Source organism: Kryptolebias marmoratus, linkage group LG3 (genome assembly GCF_001649575.2).
Source record: "Kryptolebias marmoratus isolate JLee-2015 linkage group LG3, ASM164957v2, whole genome shotgun sequence".
NCBI lineage: Eukaryota > Metazoa > Chordata > Actinopteri > Cyprinodontiformes > Rivulidae > Kryptolebias > Kryptolebias marmoratus.
The window spans coordinates 8,863,081-8,878,175 of NC_051432.1; the positions used below are offsets into that span (position 1 = coordinate 8,863,081).

Consider the following 15,095-nt stretch of genomic DNA (forward strand, 5'->3'; position numbering starts at 1 on the left):
GCCTAAAGCTCCATTATATGTTTTTGAAAGCTGAAATCTGAGACCTCCTCCTCTGTTTAATGTTGGTTTCTCCTTTTTGACATAGATGGCTTCTTTTACCCCCCTCTCGAACCATCTGTCTTCTCGGTCCAAAATATGAACATTTTATGGACATTTTTCAGCTTTCAATTCTGCTAATATAGTTATCGCACTATTCTTTATCAACAAACACGATAAACACACCCATTCAGACCTAAAGCTCAAGCAATGTGGGCTCTTGTGGTGCTAAACATGCCGACCCAGACTCACTCTGACCTGGTAAACAGCTGCCCGGAGAGACTCGGCTGATTGCGGCTGAGACTCCTGAAGGGAGACTTTCCTGTCCAGGACTCTGAGAGTCCCCAGGTACTTTGAGTCCACCTTTTTGGAGCACACGCTGCGAGACCTCTCGCTCGTCTTAGAGTGAGGAGTGGATGTCCTAATGGCAGAAAAAGCACACATCGATCATCGCTGTGCTTCATACTTCATCTCGAATAGTTTAACCTGCAAACTCACCTGGTGTCCAGTGATTTATCGGGGGTGTGAGAGGCTTGATTTGAGGTATCTCCTGAGCATCCCTGAGAGAAGGATCAGATTTAGTTTAATGACGTACAGAAGGCTGAGTGGAGATGAATAACGCACGGCTCGTCTCACGTTAAATTCTTCAAAAGATGAGGAGTAGTTTTTCTCCACTTCTTTGCTGTCATTAGAAATAAAAACACCTAAAGCAGTAAAACAATTATTCAATCAGAAAAATAGCTCATATTAATGGTTTTATAGCACAAAAAAAAAAAAAAGACCAGGATCTACCTCTGGAGCCAGAATCCACCGTGGATTTAGTCAAGAGTTGCGACTGTTCACTTTCATACGAAGAGGACCTGCCGAGGCCAGATGAAGCCGCGTGATCTCCACCTGAGCACTGCTGTCCGACAACACCGACAGAACTGCTTCACTTTGCCATTCCAAGCACAGAGCGTGAACACGCAGACCCGATTTACTTACGACACCATTGCTGGGCGTATCGGCCGAGACGGGGGCCGACACGGGAGACACCTGGGGCCGCTCTGAATCCTGAGATGCGGTTCCTTTGGCTGGTTTTTCCGTCACGGGTGGCTTTAACCCGAGGGTCCTTTGCCGAGGTTTGGGAACAGGTGGCTCCCTCTCTGAAAAGCAACACAGAAGCAGAAATCAGAGTGAAATATCTGCACCACAGCTGTATGATCTTTGAAAAAAGGATAGTGCATTACGATACACAGACCAGCTGAATTAGTGTTGCTGAGGGGAGGTGCCGGTGAAACCTCAAACGTCTCTCCCAACCCAGAACTCCTCTTCTGCTCCGTCGGACCTGGCGCCTCCTCCACGCCACCGTCAGACGGTTGAGCCGGAGGCAGAGCATCGTCTGATGTTTGGTATGACAGACTCAAGGTCTCTCCTGTGAGCTGAGGACCAGTATGCTCCGCACTCTCATCCTTAAACTGTGTGTTGCCTTCACTGGCATTTGTGGAGCGCTGGGAAGAGAAGGAGGCGTCGTCATTGCCAGGTGGGTCAGCGGGAGACTCCAGGGGCCCGTTTTCATGCGACTCTGGAGCTGCTGTGTCTTTTGGGTCGGAGCTGCTCCGCTGGGATTTCAGGAAGGACACTTTCTTCGGCCTGCTCCGTCTGTTCTCCTCGTCGTCTGAAAGGTCGAAGGTGTTGAGCTTTGCTTTACTCTTCCCAGCCTTGAAGGCATCCATCCGCTTCCTTCTTGAACTGAGGAGTTTGTTCAAAAAATCTGAAACATGGGACACAAAAGGAGAATCAGCAATTAAGGTTGTTATTTTTAAGTACAAGTTTTTGATTTGATCCTCTGATGGTTTACCATCTTCCTCATCATCAATGTTCATATAATTAGATAATTGTTCTGGTTTTGTTCTGCTTGCCCTGGAGGACACAGCTGCCTGCAGTTCATCCTACAACAAAACACAGTTTAATAGTTTATCATAGCAGTCATTGGGTTATTTCATACCAGTGTTTAGCTTTTTAAAAACAACCCAGAGTGCATTTAGTGAAGCTCTTACCTGAAATGTTGTTCTTTTTGATGTTTTCGGACTTTTTGAATACGCCAGTGTGGTCACCTCCTGATCCGCCATCATCATGCTACTGACATTAGCATGCCAGCTCGTGTTTGCTAAAGCTAGTTAGACTTTAATTTTCAATTTCTGCTAAAACAAAACAACAACAAAAAAAAAACCCTGAGGGTCAGACGAAGGCCGCATGCTTCTGCTAACAACACAGAGCTCAATAAGGAGGGCTATTGTGTCACCTGAAGCCTCAGGACCCTGCTGAGCTAACGGAGCTGTTGTCGGTTACCAGGGAGACGGGACTTCCGTTTTAACGATGCGCATGCGCAGAACTGAACTTTCAGGGTAAGACTCAGACTTTTACAAACAAACACACCGTCAATATTCTAATATTATTCATAAATAAAGGAATAATTTATTGTACTTGAAAGCTTACTATTGTTTTGCCTCATGAAATTCAGAAAACGTATCAAAGCTTACATAAATACATCATAAATGCCAAAATATATAAATAAATCTTTTTTACTTGAAAAATTACTCGTTAATTAAATGTTAAATAATTGAAGACTATCAATTAACATGTAAGCTCTACTTCTTTATACAATGTAATCCCAGACAAAGCCTCTGGCAGCAAATTTAATAAGAACAATTAAACAAAGAAATAACGTAAAACTGAAACCTCAAAACTGTACTAACCAGCAGCAACATTGGACTGAAAAAGTTAAGCCATAGTTCACCACTAAGTTTGAAAAGTAAGGCTGAAATAACGATTCTCAGATAACAATTTTGGAGGAACTCTAAACTTTAACGAGGTATGATTATATAGAAAGAATACACAAACAAGTAGGTAAGTCTTAGATTTTTATTTTGTTGTAGGAAAAGTGCATAGTTGAAGCCCTTTTTTTAACTTTTTGTGTCATCTGAGGTCTTCAGTGATACTAAACAGTCCGGTTCCCCCGTCACTGTATACAAAAATTCAAGGTTATAATGATTCTTACAGCCGTTCCCCCGCCAAACAACTCTGGAACGTCGCAGTACTAATAAGGAAGACAAGCGCTGACGTGAGAATAAAATGGAACCGTTCACCCAAAGAACGCTGCTGCGATAATACAAAGAGTTTCTGACGCGAGATCCCCAAACCCAAGGCCCAGAGACGGCTTAACGCCCAAGCAAAGATGTGGTCCCGACTGAAGAAAGAAAACCCCAGAAGCTGCAGAGTATAAAGTCAGTGATCAGGTGGTTCCTCTGGACTGAACGTTTGTTGAATTGTTTTTATTATTTATTTTAGGTAAAATGGGGGGAAAGGATGCTGTAAATGTTGCTGCATCAGTGGAAAAACTGTTCCCACTAAAATTATTGTGAAAAAAACAAACACAAACTCTTCAAAAAGATGTTTGCAAAAAAAGTGCTTAACTTAAAACCTCCCATTGGCACTATTTAAACATGTAACCCCTTCATTTAGTTATCGGACCTTCAAAAGAAATCAGAAACGCTGATAAATTACCCTTCTTTTACTTTCATTTTAGCTTAAATCAACTCTATTCTTTTAACAAAGGGGAAAAAAAAACATTACAAACTAAATTTTCATGTGTCAGAAAAATTGTTTGTCTCCATCTCATCGTGTGGAAAATCCTGGCCTGCAACGAGTCATATATTACTTTAAAGGTATCTCTGCCACGTCTATGAAACACACACACACACCAAGTGAAATTTAAAGGGGCAGAACATTCACCACAATGAGGGCAGCTAATAAAGTGGACCTGACTGTTTCTGGTACAGTTTCGTACCACACCGTGACATCATCTCCGTCGTCCAGCTGGTTTTTAATCGAGCTGTTGACGACTGGCGCGATGTGGCGTCGTTGCAGTAACGTCTTACGGTTTGTAACTTTCAGAAAGTGTGTGAGGGGAGAGAGAGAGAGAGGGAGGAATGTTTCAGATTCGTAACAAACACACCACCGCTCATCAGGGAGCTCCCAGGACGCCCTCTGCCCCAATCCCAAGACCCTGCCTGCCAATTTCACGTTCAGATCCGAGTTTCCGTCAGCAGCAGAGCCGGGATGAGGGCGGAGCTTCTTCACCTTCTGACTAAAGACTCGGTGAAGTACCTGAAAGAAGCCTGACTGATACGTCAAAACACCAGTTTTAACAAACCGGGCTAAACAAAGTGCTAACGACAGAGTTCACTTCCTGTTGTAATCCAACGCTCTTTTCTGATTTAGTTTAAACTTCGTGTTTTCTGGTGTCAGTCGGGCTCCTGCGACCAGAATGAGAAAAACAGAGACCAGTTCTAACATTACTGTAAAATAAAAAATAAAAAAAGCAGCAGAAGGAGGATGTGAGCGAGGGCTGACAGGAAGCTGCTGCGGTCCTGATGGCGGCTGGCGGTCCGGCTCCTCTTTGTTAATCAACAGGCGGCGCTGGAGGCTCCCTCCTTCCCCTCTGAGGAACCACAACGAAAGTTAAATGAGTTTATGAAGCAGGAACAAAAGAGCACATCTCAAACTGTTATCACACCAAAAACAAGCTTATATAAAAACAGAATTATGTGTTATTTTTTTATATTTTATTTGAAACCCTTTCTGTGCTCCAAGCTTTTACTAAAGGAACTAAACTGATACTAAAAACCTTCAAACAGTACTACTGTATGTGTGTCACTGAGGTAAGACGTTACAGTAGTAATCCTGTTTTCTGAGCAACTAATATAAAAATGAAAAGAAGCTTGTTTGATATATTTTCTGTGTAACATCTCTCTTGGAAGCAAAGAAACATTACAGAAATATTATTATCTGTATCCGTAACGAGAATAAATGAATTATTTGAAGTGTTTACTTTGAGACGAGGCTGTGACAGTCTTTAAATAAATTTGTCTTTCGTGGCAGACCGACGTCACAACGAGGACGGAAATTCAACAAAGTGACGCTCGGTTCTTCCTCCTCTCTCATCCAGAAGCTGTTCGAACCTCAGTGCGTGTGTGTAGTCGTTTTGTCAAACACGAAAGCAAAATTTGCATAATCGAGGAGATGGCACGTTCCTCTAAGCCTTGTTCCAAAACACAAAATGTAGGTTTTTTGTTTCGATGAAGTTCAAAGAGAAGTGTTGATAAAGCAGCCTGTGATCTGATAGATTAAGTGGACATAAAGGAACAGAATGTCACATAATACAGAGATAAGATTAGACTCAACATTATGAACGGTCTGATTAAAAACCCTGATAATCCTGTTTGGGGAAAAGTGTCCCTGCTTCCACAAACTCTTTGCTTTACTTCCTGTGTTTATGTGTCCCGTGTTACTCACTTGAGTACAAAACATTTAGTCTATTTAGGAAGAAAAGCTTCATATATTTACTTGTTTTTTTTCCAATGAGTCAGTCAATGAGTTTAATCTGTTAAAGAGGCCTTGATCCATTATTTTTCCCCTGCTGCCTGTGAGACTCGATTTCTGAATCTGTACTTTTGAGTTTTTCTACCTTCCTATGCCTAAATTAACCTTAGGTCTGTGATACGTTGCTCAAATAAAAACTTAACATTATCAAGGAAAAGATGAAGCGCTAAGACTGACGTGAAAAACAATATTTAAGGAAAACTGTCTCACTGCTGAGGAGCAAACTAAAGAAAGTTTCTTATTTAAAAGACTTTAGAAAACTAAGAGGAAATCATTACTGACCTGTCCTTTTATTTTGAACAAGTCTCACAGTATTTCATGCAATTGCGCCGATAGTTACTTTCAAGGTTTGATCAAAACGGCTCCATTTCTCAGCAGAGGGTGATCTTATTCTGAAACTCTGGTGTAAAGGCAGCAGGCGACATGCATTTCTTCAAGGGATGCCAGGACCTTAACTGATACCGTTTGATTTTTGATGAACTTCCATCTTTGTCTAGTTATGGAGCGACGTTGAACCTAACCCTGATCTGATCTGAGCCTTTCATTTTGTTGCCACGTCTTTGTTGTGAGAAAACGAGGACGAGTGGCACTGACGTTGTGAGGTCCGGAGGGTTTCCCCGCAGGACGGGCTCCCCGGAGGCTCGACGGGCGCAGCAGAAACAGGACGAGCGCCACCACCACCCAGCCCATCAGCACCATGGACAGGGTCAGGTCACCTCCTCCGCCTCCTGGCCCACTGGGTCCCGGCACTGCGCAGAAACACGATCACAGGTGTAACCTGACCGTCTCTCATACGAGAACACATCTGCTTTAATGTGAAGCACATAAGGAGAAGGCAATACGTACACTCCTGAGGGCACTCTATGTCTGTGCAGTAGGACTGAGATTGTCTGAGCTGAAACGAAAAGAAAGATCAAATGTTTTAACCTCAGGTGGGAAATAAAATGCACTGCTAAATATAACATTCAGTCGTAAACAATAAGCGTTTCTGCTTCTGTTTCCTGACATATCTGACTCATAAACGCTGCATCAGGACTCCGGCTCGTTTAGACAACGCCCTTTAACACGGTGAGCAAATCAGAGAGCTCAGAGTGGCTCCAGCTGCAACCTGCCACGCAGGTTTACACCTGCGCACCAAAAGAAAATAAGGTCATCTGAAAACAGAGACAAAGCGGCAAAGAGTTTTTTTTTTTTTTTATTCCAAATCTGACCTCCTCTTTGGCAGATTAGAGCCAGAAGTAACTAACGGGAACAATCACATTTTGGTGTTTAACAGCGTGGATGGGAGAGAGAGAGGGACTACGCTTCAAAAGCAAACACACAACAGGAACCAGGATGTGCTTTTCCAGCGCCACTCAGTAACTTTTTATTTCTTCCTTGTCGCTCCTTCTAACAAGACTTTCATTTACTTTCAAGCTGCAGTCAACCGGTTTACATTCCCCCCTCCACCCTAATATTCCATATTTAACTCCGTCGTCATCATCGGACCTGACAGACCTTTAAAGCTCCCCGGTTCTGTTCTGTTTTTGTTTTATTTTGTTTTGTTTTTTACCAGATTGATGAGGCGTCTCATGGCGTACTCCTGAGTGCAGATGCACTCACAGGGGTCAAAGCCTCCCTCGGCCATTTTCTTCCTCGACAGAAAATATCCACCCTGAAACAGAGGAGCTGCGGTCAGAACGAACCTGATCAAGCGAGAGGAACCCAACGCTCCTCCTCGGCAACGCTTTTTGTCGTCTCACACACAGAAATAAGTGGGAGGAGGCTGCCCAGCCCTGCACAATCAGAGGACTCTTATCTTGACGCACGTTGACAATGAGCGATTCTGGGTCAGGATCTAGGTGAGCACAGGGGGTTTAAAACTCGTAACTTTCTTTTCTTTGCTCATTATCTCCTGCATTGTAACCGTAATGGAAAAAAAAAAACAAATAAAAGTCTCCAGTTTTTTATTTAACAAGTCTTAACTGACCTGTAATAGCGATCAGTGAGTTTCTGATAACTAAAACAATCACTGCAGTGAAATAAAGGGATCAAATAATCCTTTCACAGTTTTGGTGTCAGGTGTTTTGTTTTTTTTTAAAGTAGAGTATCATTTTTCACAGTATTCAGGTTATTCTGTGCATTTAGGTGCATTTCTTTGAGGAGCTGCGGATCACTGAGGGCACTTAACGTTGTGAGATCTGGTATAAAAAAAACATTAAAAAAATCCTGTCTGGTATTTTGTGGTGCTGCAAACGACATCTTGTGGGTACAAGATAGTTAGATAGTTAAAATTAATAAATAAATACAGTGTAATTGATTTATTTCAGTCTTTTGATTCGGTCCAATCAGATTCTATGTAGTCATAAAATGTCAACTTGAGTCAAATTTGTTTAACTAAGAAAATCTTTCTGTTCAATTTAGATTTATACATCTGGAATAAACTTTATAAAGACTACAAGAAACTAAATGCAGTTTCTTTCTTAAGGATAACATTTTATTACCTTTAATTTTAGCTCATTTTTTTCAGTGAAACTCTGTAAATCTTTCCTGATGCTTAAAGGAAGTGATAACTAGTGGAGTATTGGTTTAGTTTGGTTTCGTTGTTACTCATCCTCTGGTTTTAATCGGTCTCGAGCACAGATTTAAACCTAATCCAGTGAAAACAGGAGACAGTGAGGATTACTCAGAACTAAAATAAACCGGATGTCTACAAGTGTCAGACAGTTTTATGGTCTCGGAAAGCTTCCACATTAAAAGGTTTGGACACACCTTTGTAATTTAAATGCGTAGATGTGTTCAAACTATTTGTACTGGGACTGGTTTAGCTCCTTCTGACATGGAGAGGGCGGATGTGGCACACAGGAGAGAGGGTTTTAACAACACAGCTGATATGAATCTGAACATTATGGGCGCCGTGGAGAGGTGGGGGTTGTTGCTAACACCTGTACAACACCTGTACAGGAGCTCAAAACTAAACCCAGGTTAACCATGACACAGCTGAACTTTGAGCTGTCAAAGCAGGAAATGTTACTTTCTACCGACCACAGCTGTGCTCTCAAACATTTAGCTTAACTAGCTTCCTGAGTCTAGCTAGTCGAGTCAGGAACAACACAAACTCAGCCATTTTAGTTTGTTTTTTTATTTTCCGAATTGGCTGTTAGTCACGGGGAACATACGTGAGCGTGAACGGAACAAAAGGACGACTTACTTGAGCTTCGTGTTCCTCGGAAATAACCCGTATCCTCGTCGGGCCCGAGCTGCTCGCCGCCGTCAAGCCGTAGACATGTTAACCATCGCTCCTTGTTTTGTTTGACGCACGTGAACCAATCCTCGGTCCGTCAGCCAACCAGCGCCGCCCCCATTCCCGGAACCTTCCGCCCCGAAATTAGCACGTGGCGACATAACCGTCTGTCATTGGTCTAAATGTTTGACGGACGAGTCGTTCAGCCAATCGCAGCACCGGCAACCACCTCTCTTCTGGATTGTAAACAAACAGCCCAGCTGCTTGCCAGCATCAGAGGCGGATGTACTTAGAGAGCATCTGCTCCATTGTGTAACTAATTTCATGTTCAGAAAACACTTTATCTAAGAAAATAAACGTGACTACTTTGGTTTAGGGCGGCTTTCTAGATCTCTTCCAGATTTTACAAAGAGACATGGCCCTTTATATGTGATAGCTGTAGTTTGCACTTTGACGCAGTGTTGTTGTTACTTCTCTATTCCCCTTTCAGGTGTTATTTATTTTGCCACAAACAAATGACAAAGTATTACAGATATTTAGTTAGACTGTACTTACTCTCCACCAGCACCAGCTGGATGATGTTTGTGTCATTTTTGTCCATTTATGTAAGTTTTCCTCTCAGTTTTAAAGCTTAAAGGTAAAAGGTAGCATTACAAAATACTTTGTGTGACCTCTAATTACCTTTTGATGTCAATATTAGCAATCCCTCAAGTCAAAACTACATTCTTAATAGTTGGAATAAAAAACATTTAAAAGTAACATTCATATTATTTAAATTATTAAAAAAATAACAACAACTAAGTTTAAAATATCCAAAAACCAGTAAAAACTAAAACATAAATTAAGCGGCCATTTCACTATTTAAGGGGTAGATTGAGTATGTATTGCAAATATCTCAAATACATGTTTTTTGTCCAAAAGTACATTTCAGATATTTAGAAAAGGGTTCTCTGCACCATCTTAGGTATGAACTGTCAGCTTCTGCAGACTTTTATTGTGTAAACAATTGTTTTGCAACTATTTTGCTAATTTTAGCCTTCAGCTACTGTTTTGCTACGTACAGCTTTTAGGCATCGTTCTGCCTATTTTAGCTTATGAGCTGCTCATTCCAACCTTGATAGTTCAGGTAATTTATTCTGTCCTTCAGCGCTCAGCGTTCACGCTCGCTGAACTTTTTGCAGAAAAGGCCATTTTTCTGACTTAATTTGTAATTCTTGTTAACAAAATACTAAAAATAAACGCTGAATGAAGTCACCCTGTGACTTCAGAGGCTGATGTAAAAAACTCAAGCCTGCAAAAAACAGACGTGCTCAGAGTATGATGCCAGGAAGGGGAAGTGTGACAGAGTCTTCAGCCTAATATGTCTGTCTGTCTGTCTGTCTGTCTCAGTTAGTATATGACTGACTGAAAGACAGACAGACTGCCAGAGAGACAGACAGACAGTCTGTCTGTCTGAGAGACAGACTTCTAGTCAGTCAGTCTCTCTGTCAGTCAATCAATCAGTCAGTCTGTCAGCCTGTCTCTTTCTCTGTCTCTCAGTCAGTCTGTCTGTCTCTTTGTCTCTCTGTCTCTCTGTCTTTCAGCAGAGCTCACTAATGAAAGTTCCAGCTCCTGCTCCATGTAGCAGCTGCTCTGCTGTCAGGGCAGCAGGTTCTGGACGGACTGAACCTGAGAGCTCCCTCTGAGGTGAGCAGAAGTGGGGGACAGTGAAAGCGAAAGGAGCTCCTTTAAGATTAAACAGCAGAGATTAGTCACCCCCCTCCTTACACACACACACACACACACACACACGGGAAACACCGGGTGAGAAGCCCCGGGTCTACCTTAGAGGCAGCAGCAGCAGAGACACACACAGCCATGGCTAACATCGCAGTCCAGAGGATCAAGCGAGAGTTCAAGGAAGTTCTCAAAAGCGAAGAGGTGCGTTTATTACGTTACTGTCTGCTTATTTCTACCCTGTCTTTTCTATGTAGCTCGCCTGAATGTTATTAAACCGTACAGTGACAGTAAGGCGGTCAGGAGGGAACAGAATCACCCGGAGAAGTCCCGGTTCTGTACCGCAGCAGGTCGGGCCCGAGCAGTTAACAACTTCGGCTAGCTTTAGCCTCGGAGGTGCCCGGGGCGCTGCTGCCGTGTCGGGCGGGGGAGTTCAGGAAACACCGGGGACTCGAGCTGTTGTCAACCGACAGGCCCGACGGCGCTTCATACTTTCGATTAACCACCCATTTAAAAACAAACACACACCGGACAGCTGGGGCACCTGCCTGGAAGGCTGACCGTCATTTATTAAATGTATTAATTTTATTAAACTAGTTGTGTGAGGCAGCTTTAGGCTCGCCTGTTTGGTTAGCTCGTCTGCAGTTAGCATTAGCATGTCGTGCTGGGCTACATATGTTCAGTCCGTCCAAAACAAAACTTCACCCTGTCGGGGCTCTGTGTGGAAAGTTGGAGGTGGTTCAGAAAACATTTAATGCCGTCTCGCTTTTTGCTTGTCATGTCTGGTTATCAGTGATTTGTGGACAACATGAACTCGCTTTGCTCCACTAGCAAATAATGCGCCTTTTCCAACACGTCTCTCACCGGAACAGCCTGGATTAAAACCTGTTCATTTTGTATGAAAATTACACCTGTTCTGCCCAATCCAGGCATTTAAAAGTTGACTCGTGACTATTTAATGGGGGTTAAAACGGGCTGAGACGTGACATTAACTCAAAGGTGTTTCTGGTGTTTTGTCCCTGCTCCTCAGACGAGTAAGAACCAGATTAAAGTTGATTTGGTGGATGAGAACTTCACAGAGCTGAGGGGGGAGATAGCAGGTCCTCCAGATACTCCTTACGAAGGTACTGTCACACACCTGAATCATGAACACAATCGCATAAATGTCATGATGTGTCCTGCTTAACTAACCGCTTCCTCTTCTCTTTCCAAGGTGGTAGATATCAGCTTGAAATAAAAATACCAGAAACGTATCCATTCAACCCACCAAAGGTACGTTCCTAAGTCTCTCCTCGGTTCTAATGAAAGAGAAGAATGTGTTGTTGGACGTATTGTAGCCCGAGTTAATTGTTGAATTGATATGAACGTCGGACATATTGCAATCTGTGGTACTGACCCCTGCAGGAAGCAGATTCTGTGAGTGTTGCGCTGTAGAAAGGATACTTCTGGTTCCTCTCTTAGAAGAATTAAAAGGCCTAGAGCTCCTTGAAGTATTGCGTATCGCCTGCCACCTCGTAGCCAGAGATTCAAACTGAGATCATCTGGTGGTGAGAAGGGAGAGGACGGGGGTTGTAGCCGAGTCTCCGAGCGACAACACAAGATGTCACGCTCTGAGGATGTGTTGTGAGCGACCTCTCGGCTGCTGCCACGTCAAACTTTAGCTCAGTGAATGTGAACGCGATGGCATTACAGCCATTTCTGCCTTGGTTCGTGCTGATTGGCTGCCAGGTTGACTCCAGCTCAGTTTCTGGCGTTAACTTGTAAACCGATTCTACGAAAAATGAGCTTTTGAATCCCCGTTTTGTCGGGTTGCGGCAAAAAGCAGCAGGACCGCCGTCTGTCTGACACGTTGCTGCGTTTAATTCTAGGTGCTGATTTTTTAAAAACACACAAGGTTTGTATTGTTATAAAACATCCATATAAAATATTTAAAAAACGATGCGATGCCTGGTTCTAATGTTGGTTTACAATCCCATCTGTTGTGTTCCCTTTCCTCTCCTCCACCACCTCACCGTTCTGACTTTGCTAACTTTGATTTTTTTTTTAGGTGCGCTTTATTACCAAGATCTGGCATCCCAACATCAGTTCGGTGACAGGAGCAATATGTCTGGACATTTTAAAGGACCAGTGGTGAGCGAGAGTGGCCTAAACTCGGTGATCTGCTGGATTCAGAGGTGTTTACCTACGTGTTGTAATGTTTGATCTGTCTGACTCAGGGCAGCTGCCATGACCCTGCGGACGGTTCTGTTGTCTCTGCAGGCTCTTCTTGCCGCAGCAGAACCAGATGATCCACAGGACGCAGTAGTGGCAAACCAGGTGGGGCAGTCTTTCAGCGGGGCTTCTCTTCTCGTAGGCTCAGGAAGTAAACAGCAGCCGCTCCTAAAGAAAAGGAGCGGCTTAATCTGGATTTAATCTGTTCCGTTGAGTGCGTCTGAACGTTAAGTTTTCTTTCCATCTCTTTCGTTTGCTGAAATTTCGCCCTCTTCTTTTGTGTCCTGCTTTTGGCCCCTCAGTACAAGCAGAACCCAGAAATGTTCAAGCAGACCGCGAGGCTGTGGTCGCACGTCTACGCCAGCGCTCCCGTCTCCAGTCCCGACTACACGCGGAAAATAGACAAACTCTGTGCCATGGGCTTCGATAAGGTCAGAGCCGCCACTTTGTTTTTGTGAAACTAAGCCAAAGATAACGAAGAGAGGGGGGCTCAAACAGTACAAGAAAAGAAGTGCAAAACAAACAAGATCTATTTTGAAATATTTTTTTGAGTTAAATCATAAGATGAATTAAAAAGCTAACTGATTATTTACCTCAGATAAAAGTTTTTAAATGTGTCATCTGTTGTACTTGCTACAAACGTATTTAAAGTACAACTCAGTACAGCCGTTTCCTGTGGGTGAGATCAACTTGTTGCTCGTCTCTCCTGTTTTCAGAACGCAGTAATAGCGGCCTTGTCTTCGAAGTCCTGGGACGTGGAGACGGCGACAGAACTGCTCCTGAGCAACTGAAGGCCGCCCGGGCGCGAGGGTCCGAAACCTCCCGTTGTCACAGCGTCAGCTCCTCCCACCGCCCTCACCCCGGCACCGTTCCACCGTCGAGCAGATCAACACCTTCACGTGTTCCGACGCGGCAGCCTGAGCCTCCTTTTTACCCGAAGTTTAGTCTGCTGCAAACTCTTCGCCGGGTAGCGCCCGCCTGATCCCATCGCACCGAGGTGCTCTCCTTCCTCCTGACCTAAAGCGCGCGCTCTTAAAACTAGAAACCATTCATCTCGTCTTCCACGCCCTCCTCCCCCAAATAAAATTGCTGGCGTCTCTTCATCCCACCGCCCTGGCTGACAGGCAGTGTCATATTCTCTCCCGAAGACTTATAACGCCGTCTGAAAGTCCTGTCGGATTAGATTCACTCGACTGGATGGTGCCGTGCAGGGACAGCGTGCCGGGCTTCTCCTCCACAGTTTCCTCACCCGTGTTGCCATCTACAGCAGACGTTTGTTTTCCTACCATCCTCCTACATTTGCACTCATGCACAGAAGAAGAAGAGTTATCTGTAAATAGACGTGTGTAAATTTCAAACTATAATGGGAATATCCTTTTTTTCTTACATGGACAACATTGTAAAACAAATTATTTTAAATAGAAACTATGCCTACTTTCCAGCTCCTGTACATGGAGAAATGCTTTTATGAATTTGGGATCCACAAGAAGCCCCCTTTTTGTTTTTTTTCTTCTCACCCCACTATTTTGAAGTTGTTCAGTAGGGGTGGCACAACCAAAATCCCGTCTCTGATGCCAAACCAATCACCTTCTTTTCATTTTAGCATGTTTTGTTGCCTTTAAATCATTTGGCCAAATGTAGTGGATGTGTATTCAGTTCAGAAAGCTGCCAAGTACAGCCAGTTTTTTTTAATTTAATGAGTTTCCGGAGGTTTTTACCTCTCTGCGTCCCTACAGCAGAGACAATGTTTGCAGTGCCGTGGTGTTTCCTTTACCTCCTTAAACCCACCCACCAACATTAGGTGTAACTACAGTATCACTCAGCTAAAACGCTGGCCATAAAGGAGTGCAGACGATGTCTTATATTCCCAAATGTGCTTTAGTACGCAGCCAAAAATGGAAAAAAAAAAGCTGGGAGTTCTTTTTTCTTTAATCTGAGTTTTAGATTTTTTTTTTTTTAATGGTACGTGGACTAAAAAGCAGAAAAGGGCACATGCACCCTAATAAAGAGGAGTTTATTTTTTTAAATATTTCCCCATCGGTCGATAGTTCCCCTTTCAGCTCATTGTGACACGGGGGGTGGGGGTGGGGGTCATCGTGCGAATCTGTCCACCTCCTCCGTGCAGACAGCAGGGATCGGCTCGTTGTGGCGTAATCACTGAAGCGCTCCGCTGGTTGCTGATCTCCCTTTTTTCTTTTTGGGTAAGAGAAAGCTGAGACGAAGGCCTCCTCCTCCTCCTCCTCCTCCACCCAGTCTTCCTGCTGATCCCACCGCAGACGATGTTGCACGATGACCAAGTATTTGAAAAGGAGACGGGGCTGCCGCATCTCAACTTTCTCCAGCTGGACAGAGGCTCGTTTCTCCTTTTTTTTGTTTTTTTCTCAGAAGCGAGCATCAGCAGTACGAAGAGCATGGTTATTTATTGTGACAATGTCATGTTTTCTTTGATTAAAAAAGAGAAAAACCCAACAAAAAATGGTTTTCC

At 43.6% G+C, this 15,095-nt stretch overlaps 3 protein-coding genes across 4 annotated transcripts in view; 1 reads left to right on the top strand and 2 right to left on the bottom strand.

The window, feature by feature from the left end:
• map9 (microtubule-associated protein 9) overlaps positions 1-2,403 on the bottom strand; it is a 5,290-nt gene extending 2,887 nt beyond the window's left edge. Inside the window, exons 1-8 of one of the 2 annotated variants that reach the window (XM_017420579.3) lie at positions 2,076-2,403; positions 1,877-1,967; positions 1,277-1,789; positions 1,021-1,181; positions 829-937; positions 673-740; positions 535-596; positions 295-457 (exon numbers count right to left, since the gene is read on the bottom strand). In XM_017420579.3, coding sequence (XP_017276068.1) covers positions 295-457; positions 535-596; positions 673-740; positions 829-937; positions 1,021-1,181; positions 1,277-1,789; positions 1,877-1,967; positions 2,076-2,153 — 1,245 coding nt within the window. In that variant the 5' untranslated portion in view covers positions 2,154-2,403. Of the gene's footprint in view, positions 1-294; positions 458-534; positions 597-672; positions 741-828; positions 941-1,020; positions 1,182-1,276; positions 1,790-1,876; positions 1,968-2,075 lie in introns of both variants that reach the window. The other variant, XM_017420490.3, reaches the window with a different exon arrangement.
• A 523-nt stretch (positions 2,404-2,926) lies between these two features.
• Positions 2,927-8,801, bottom strand: smim14 (small integral membrane protein 14). The gene is made up of 5 exons (XM_017431518.3): positions 8,651-8,801; positions 7,013-7,114; positions 6,307-6,355; positions 6,055-6,209; positions 2,927-4,519 (listed from the first exon to the last, which is right to left on the bottom strand). Exons 2-5 carry the CDS (start codon positions 7,085-7,087, stop codon positions 4,481-4,483), a joined length of 318 nt encoding a protein of 105 aa, XP_017287007.1. The 5' UTR covers positions 7,088-7,114; positions 8,651-8,801; the 3' UTR covers positions 2,927-4,480.
• A 1,411-nt stretch (positions 8,802-10,212) lies between these two features.
• ube2kb (ubiquitin-conjugating enzyme E2Kb (UBC1 homolog, yeast)) lies at positions 10,213-15,086 on the top strand. The gene is made up of 7 exons (XM_017408073.3): positions 10,213-10,603; positions 11,430-11,523; positions 11,613-11,671; positions 12,447-12,529; positions 12,616-12,715; positions 12,913-13,041; positions 13,327-15,086. The coding sequence occupies exons 1-7, from the start codon at positions 10,541-10,543 to the stop codon at positions 13,399-13,401; spliced, it is 603 nt and encodes a 200-aa protein (XP_017263562.1). The 5' UTR covers positions 10,213-10,540; the 3' UTR covers positions 13,402-15,086.
• The last annotated feature ends 9 nt before the right edge of the window (positions 15,087-15,095 follow it).